This window comes from Echinococcus granulosus (genome assembly GCF_000524195.1).
Source record: "Echinococcus granulosus chromosome Unknown EG_S00220, whole genome shotgun sequence".
NCBI lineage: Eukaryota > Metazoa > Platyhelminthes > Cestoda > Cyclophyllidea > Taeniidae > Echinococcus > Echinococcus granulosus.
The window spans coordinates 59191-67270 of NW_020170600.1; the positions used below are offsets into that span (position 1 = coordinate 59191).

The 8080-nt window shown below is 41.1% G+C and overlaps 1 protein-coding gene across 1 annotated transcript; it reads right to left on the bottom strand. All coding sequences in view use genetic code 11, as the record gives it.

Moving 5' to 3' along the window:
* Positions 1–2279: 2279 nt before the first annotated feature.
* EGR_10444 (hypothetical protein) lies at positions 2280–3673 on the bottom strand (the record flags this gene model as incomplete). Its single annotated transcript, XM_024499693.1, has 2 exons — positions 2280–2412; positions 3507–3673. The coding sequence occupies 2 exons, from the start codon at positions 3671–3673 to the stop codon at positions 2280–2282; spliced, it is 300 nt and encodes a 99-aa protein (XP_024345900.1).
* Positions 3674–8080: the final 4407 nt, after the last annotated feature.

Genomic DNA, 8080 nt, shown 5'->3' on the forward strand with positions numbered 1-8080 from the left:
AACTGCATCATAAGAACTATTAAATACAAATGATAAGCCCATTTTTTAAGTTGCAAGAAGCTTTGAAGTCGTTGCCTTTAAATTTAGTGCATGTTACACAACTAAACGTGAGGAATCATTAGTAATGAACCAACTATTTAGCCTTGATTTATTTAACACCTCAAAGTAGGCGATGTGAGCTGCGTAAATGTTGCTCCAATCCATGCATATGAATTCATATTAACTACCCAAAAAAGTAGGGAAAACATCGACCTTAATAACTGTCCAACCTATCATCTAATTGTACACTGCTTGACGCCAATTTCGCAAATTGCTCATAGGCCACGTATGACACAATCTTTCACTTCACTGACAACCGAATTCACAGGTGTGGTATGGGGATCCGAAACGGATCCCATTTTTACAATAGAATTCCATTTAAAAGACAATTTTAAGCAGTTCTTGTGTCGCTATCCAACTTCAATGTGTGCAGTTAACTTAAAATACTAATTCATTTTGATAATTACCATCCACTTTTGTTCAACCTGCTATGCTTAGTTAAACACTTTCAGACATGCTATTCAAGCCACCCTTAAGTAAACGTGGTAATGGAGAAGAAAAACTGACTGGAAAATGCTCACAGAGAATAAATCTATAATTTTATTTCAGTGCGTCGAAACACATGATTTCAAATATAACTTTTCCCTAGATATGTCTAACTCCTGCCTTCTGAGCAAGGTAAAGTGAGATTTAAAACAATGGGATATATTTTTCATTTCCGGCAAAAGTCCATCCAAACAGGGAATACAGCAGTTTTTATTTTTACTTGAAAAATGTTTAGCATTTATTTTCATATCGTGACAGGCACAATAGGCGTATTAGTAGTGCGCTAAAGTCGCCTCTCATAAACGAGAATTCTCCAACAGCACTCAATGCAAATGCGGATGACTAAGCCAGGGTTGCAAACCAAGGTTCTCCGCACTCATTTTGTGCTCATCCCTATCACCACCACCATCCTCAACAGCGGTGACTTTCTTAGACCAATCCCTACTACCTAGAGTGCGAATGCAGTGCTAAATCGACCATCTGAAGAGCAGCCATGCAAATAGATACAATTATATAGTGCATAAAATCGGCACACATGGTAAACAAGGCTAAATTTGGAAAGGCAGCTAGTGTTAGGAAATTTATGCTATAAACAAAAACAGTATAAATCCTTCTCGATTAATCTACTTGGTAAAATAATCGTTAGTCATTTACTCCATCTTTATCTATCGAGGAGAATGATAGATGCAAAGCTTTTATGCACTTTCACCAAATTTTGCGGTTGGAAAGCCAATGAAACATTTAGCTTTATGTCTTTAGGTTTTTCTTTACATCTTCGTTGTCCTACTGCCCACTCTACCTCGTCCCCGACCAATAAATTGGAACTCCAATCAAATGCTTGATCAATTAGAGGAATGAAAATGAAGATTAGGAACCGCCTTGTTTTCTTACATCCCTATCAGGGTTCATAGAATTCTAGGAGTCATATTATGCACCAGTTTCAACATCAGTCTAACCATGACACTACAAATACAGCCAAAATAACTTGGAATCCTAGTTTGCCTAGGCCGTATCGACTGTGCTTGCTCACACCTTCCTTCACAAGCAATGATTACCCACACTCAATAATCACACGTCTCAGTATTGGCGCGAAACCTTCACCTTAAACCTTATTTCTACCCTTCCGTTTATCTGTGCAGAGCCTTGTGAACACTTAAATGGATAGCCCATGGTGCTAATTAAAAGCGTTTTCCCAACCAGGCAGTGTAGCAGTCAATTTCATTAGGGATATCAGCAGTATGAAAAGAATTGAAGTAGTTGAGAATGGAAGCTAAATTTGAACTCCACCAATCTACCTATCGTTAGAGTTTCATGGACTGGTCTGAGATATTACCTTGCGTCAAGCAAACGTCTAGCTAACCAGTCCAGTTATTAATCAAACTTTGCTCGAGGAATATCCGGAAATTAGCTGATTCCAAAAGAGAAATGCAAGCGGAAAGTAAGCAAGACCATTAGCGCCAGTATTGTCTCTGAGTAAATGGGTTACACTCAGCTTCCTTTCCTGATTCTCTATCGCGATAAGTGCTTAACTGTACAATTCAATGTTATCTAGAGGAGGTAAAAACGTATTGTAAGATTCAAATTCTTAAGCAATTGCGAACTCAAGATTAGTGACAAGTGCCTATAAAATACCTTACTTTGCGGAATACAAGCACATATTACAGAGGTGTTAATGACGAATTAAAAGTGTAGCTTCAGGATGCTACCTGTAAACAAGCCAATATATGATCCGGTGAATAGTTCATTTGTGTTAAATGCAGTTGTTTTGGTAGGTATGTAAATGAAACACAAGAATGAACTTTCGGGTTGTAAGCATCAGCTTCCCTACTTCGGATAAAGAGAGATGCAAAGATACTGTACAATTTTTGTAAATACATTGTTTCCAACAAAATAAGACAGAGGACTGGTGATTGGTGATTGTTGGAAAGTGATGTCACTTTACTGATTTCGATGCTTTACGCCGTCGAGGAGGGAGACCGGACTCATCCTTTGCTGAACTGAGAAGTAAGGAAATGGGAACTTGCATCAACTATCAGCGACCACCGTTTACCACCTGCTGATCTCTTCTACCATGGTACCAACTCGATTGGCAATATTAGCTCAAAAGTTTTAAATGCATCCTTCTGCAACTAGGCTAAACAAAGCGCACATCGAAGTGAATGTTTACTGTGACCTAGCCACGTAAAATTAAGGGTATGATCCTACATTCATTGTAACGAAAATGGAGTATTTCGTGTTCAGTGTAGCGTAGGACAAATGCACAACGAGAGTGGATGCAAATATTTTAAATGCTATGTTGACTGCTAAAAAGTAAAGTGCAAACTGGTACAGCTCAAACATTAAAAATCAATTGTAAGGGTGATAGAGGGAAGTGGAAATTTACTTACGCATTTTAAGGATCCCACATTTTGCCATTTTTCGCCGACTTATGAGATTAATATCATCCAACCTCTTCTTTTGGTTGGCACACCTACGTGAGGTGGTCGTGGTCGAGGTCGAGGAAGATACAATTTTAAAGTCGGCGGTGAAAGCAAATGTAAACGTAGAGACAGCTGTGGGGGTAGAGCTCATCGAATCCCAATCGACGCCAGCTGTTGCAATTGAAACGGCTTGAGCGTCGTTAGCTTGAAATAAAAAAGAACGTGAGGGAGAATGAAGCCATTATTAAATGTAGCACAAATTCAGTAGCCAGCAGGGAAATTTGGGTTGCAAGGAAATCAGTGAATAAAATCTGTAGCAGGGTAGACAATTCAAAACTGGTAAGAAGCAAAGCAAGCACAGTGTACACACACGCAATTTCAAGTTTCGTATGACCTATCCTGCATATAACTTAGTTATGGAAGCTAAAGTGAAGAGGAGAGAATGAAAGAAAGGCAAACTAAAGGAAGATGAAAGATGGCAAATGTGGAATAAAAACTTACGTATTTTTTTCCTTTTCTTCGCTCACTGACTTCTTTAGCCTTATTCTTAAGAAATTGTCGGTAGGAACGGGTTTCCATTTTTCAACCTTTTGACTATCCCTGTCGCTACATGAATTGGAGGCAGTGCCAGAATCAGAGGCCGAGACGAAAGGAAACTCGTTAAACATCGATGTCGTCGTTTGTCTCCCGGTTTTACTAACTCACTGTCAGTCACCCAAACAGGGCCTTAAATGGATAGAATTACGATGCCTTGACCACGGATAGAAAAGGGGGCTGCAATAGCCCTAACGCCACTGGACTAGAGTGAACATTCACTCATGGCATGCATCTGATTGGACGATCAACAGCTGTGAGCTGTAGTCGAACTGTTACCAGGTCAGTCAGTTGAATAAATTCTTGCTTAATCTTGTCAAGTTGACCTGTTCACGCGCGGTAGTTCTGCCCCAAACACTGACCCCTTTCAAGCTGATTTGGGGAAACCTGCGATGATTCCAGCTGGAGTCCATTTGCAATTTGATTTCTTTCCTGTCCTAACAAACATGGCGAATAAAAGTTGCACTACTAATCGTAGAAGCACTTAAACTCTTCCCTAACGCCACTTCACTATGATGTTGCATTAACCTGCAACTTCAGACACATATTTCACATTTGCTTTAACGAGCTATAGTCTTGAGTTACACGAAAGGCCTGAACCAGTCTTCCAGGTCGATTTTCGTATTAGTAATCTTCATTCACAAAAGTGTGGTAGAGGATCTAGGACATTAAACCATTTACCACGAATCAAAGATTATTAACGATTCATCTGTTTCAGTCGCGCCTAAATACTTTTTATTTACGATATCGGGCCGACGACTTTAGCCAGATACTACATACAGTACTGACCTGAGGCTTAATAATACTGCAAATTTTTGATTCTCGGGACCTTCCAGCCCACGTGCATTTTTTGCAAATGAGCAAAGCCATCCAGGTTCTACTGAGAATCAGATGCTGTGAGAAGGGGCTATGGATGAGTTTAAGCACTATGCCGATTAATGTGATTTGATCTGCTGCAGATCGCAGTCAAAAAGGCGTTGGTTGAAGATAATGGTTTGTAGGTATCACTTTGATTTTCAGTTTATCAGCCAAAACAAAGCGCACTCCCACACAACTCATGTATGCCCAAATAGAAAACTGAGGTCTCTGCAAACAACAAACGCGGATTTTGGTTTGGCTGTGCTTTACTGCTCATTTTTTAGCTACTAAGGCCCACTGTGATTTTATTGCCCATCAAAGCTTGACGTATGCAAAGCAGCCGATATTTGACAAATTGGGATTTGCAAAGATGACATATAAGGGGAGATATGAGGATTGAGTTGACAGCCCCACAGCGAGCGCGGCCAAGATATGTGTGGTGTTACGCAAGATGCAAAACTTACAAAACTTCGCGCTGAATTACCAGAATTTTGATCATGTTAGTCTGCATGTATTTTTGAGAACATTTTTGCGATCCTAGCTAAAAATAGCTTTTAATATTTGTAATTCGACCTCATCTAGTAATGCACTGCCAAAGCCTTATTGCCGTTTTCCTTTCATTGATAACCTTTTGAGCACCGAAACATGCATGACTAAAGATTCCAAATTGTTCTAAATTTATGCCACCTTTGGGAATATTTGCACACCCGCAAATGCTACATCTAGCGCTAACATCATCTCCTAGGCCAATCGTATCACCTTAGAACATGTAATCGGATCAAAACTCCCCCTACTGATTGGATGGTGGTAAACCGCGCAAAAAGACAAAACCTAGTGCCTAGAGCTCCAACATGAGGACACCGTATGCTGATTTGTCATGGTAATCAGTGCCTTGTTAAATAAACAGTCTTCATAAAGACACTCTTGCATTTGAAACACTTTCAAGAAGAGGAAATAAACTTATTAACAAGAAGGACTACTGCCATCCAAGCCTTTGCAGCGTGCATTTTCACAAGAGGTGAATAAGAGTTCCATTTCGCTAGGGTAAACTTAAAAACAAAACTTGCCCTATTCCAGAGATAATGCTTATCAAAACTTGGGAACAGGAAAGAAACATCTGCGTGAAGTTTTGAAATCAAGTTACTGATTTCTCTCTCGTAAACACAAGACGTACTTGGCACTAGATATTGACGAGTTTTTGATTTTGGACACTTTCAACAGAGACAAATAAACGTAAGTAGATTTGGACGTTACCACAATGACCAGGTAGTGGCAGTTTTAGAACAATTTCTGCTTCATGAGACACGCAGCTGCAGAAAACTACGCTTTCGTTAAAAGGAGTGCAAATATAAAGAGGGGTTTAGAAACCACCCCGTGTTGCAAGCTAGTATGAATCGAAGCGCTCCTGAAACGACATACCACCCACAGATAAATTTGCACCAAATTCGACAAAAAGTGCGCTACATGCCATGTTGCCTTGATAAGATATTCAAAGTATCATTTTCACCTTTCAAACACACAAGTCGTTTCATAACATCGGAATACAGTGTAGAACAATACCCGCAAAGGGACGAAGGCTGCATAACGATGGGAGAGCTGCGAACTAAACAGTAAAACTCTAGACTGGTTATATGCAGCAGCCTTCGCCACTTCATCCATATTCCGAGTTCAACATCAGACAGTTCTACATCAAACAGGCCAATGCATGACAAAAGTCTGGGTTTACATTGTAGATACGTGGTACATTGAAATAGCAGTATAGAGATAGTATGATGTTATCTACCCTGGAATCAAGTTGTTCCAGTTCGAGAGGAAAATACGACGTTGCAATTTGATAAAGTTGGCACGTTCGGTACCCAGGAGTTAGCAGTCTTCTTGAAAAGAGGTCGTAGAAGTGCTCTATGGCGACGTCAAGACTGACGAGGTGCCCTACCCTCGAGCCACCGATTCGCGTGCCTATGCGACCCCAGGCACGCAAAACGCGCTGTTGACGCGGACTCTTGTCTGAGCACAGCACCTGCAATCCAACGGTTATAGCGGTAACCGTTGCTTGTTGTTTACTAATAGCATTGTGCCGTATGTAGAAGAAATGTAGAGGCAAGAGATGATTAAATTAACTGCTACATTTACCAACATCAGCTATCATCATGCGCATGCTAAATTCAGCAAGTATTCCTTTCTGTGATAAGCACCCGTCTCAATGCTTAGTCCTTCAGATTTCTCCTTCCAGAATAACTGTTAAGATTAAAGTGCTGTAGTTAGTTAATTACACTTATTCCCGTTTGACATAAAGTTAAATATACAAATTAACTGAGTGCTGCCTTCCACCCTTGTCTCAGCCACCGCTCTTCATCTTCGGCCCACCGATTGGACCCATCCAGCTGCCAAAAACGAAGTGAGTGAATGAGCGGGAGGTTATTGAGGGTAGTGACAACACCAAATGTTAGGCATGTGTCTTTCAAAGTTAGGTGGTGATCCCTGTCGTCGGATTAAATCGCTCTGCCCTCGACCCGCCAATATCCGTGCCTATGCAGCCCCAGGTACGCAAAACTCAGTGTTGACGCAACTTCTTGTCTGAGTGCACCACCTGCAGTCTAACGCTTATAACAACAAGTATCGCCATGCGCATGCAGGATTGCACGGGTATTCCCTCTTGTTACAAGCATCTGTCCCGATGCTCTGTTCCTTCAGATTTCCATTTTAAAAATAATTGAGAAGAGTGAAGACCTATCGTCAGTTAATTGCACGCATTTGCTTGATATAGCTGAATAAACTAAATAACCAAATGCACGAATACTACAAACCTAGGAAATAAAGCCGACGCCAACTTCTGGGAGGGAAAGGGGAAATAAGGAAATCTGACCTATAGTACGAGTGCGAGATGAGTACGAGGTCAACCATGTCAAGGACGACGGAGAGCAACGACCGTAGACGGTGCGAGCGACGGTGGCGCAGTCCTCGGGGTGGGACCCACTGCGGCATCGCCCCTCAGCACGTAACCGCTGCAATTTATCGCTACTGCCTTTCACCACTGTCCCGAACTCCACTCTCCGCTTTCGCTCCGCCGACTGTAAATGCTGAGCTGCCAAAACGAAGTAATCGAGTAAGAGCGGAAGATTGTCAAGACTAGTGACACTACCCAATGGCAGGCGTATCTTTCAAAGTTAGTTGGTGGCCCCTACTGCCGCAGCCAAGATCAAAGGGGCTCAGATCAAGAAGAAAATCATGAAAGACTCAGTTTACCTAAATTAATAATCCCACCCAGGTCTGTGAGAGGAATAAAATGGGGAGACAGAATCAATTCCCTCATCATTCTTTTAATGTGGAGAACAGTAAGGAGTTCAACACCTTCGAGATCCTTATCAATTTCATCCTTTGTCGACAATGCCAAGCTAGTCCGTGAAAAATAAAAAAACCGTAGTCAGATTGTTCTCCTTTAACACATACTACTTAAAATATTGTTCAGGACCAATTTCACCTTGAAAATCTACCAACATGTCTGGGAGGCTCAAGTATAACTCACAGGGTAACGAGTGGGTCAGTTATATTGACAGCTAAAAGGCAAGTCGTTTCCTTAATTAACATGAGCAAATTATGTTGTCGCAAGATTTCACATCGAGTCA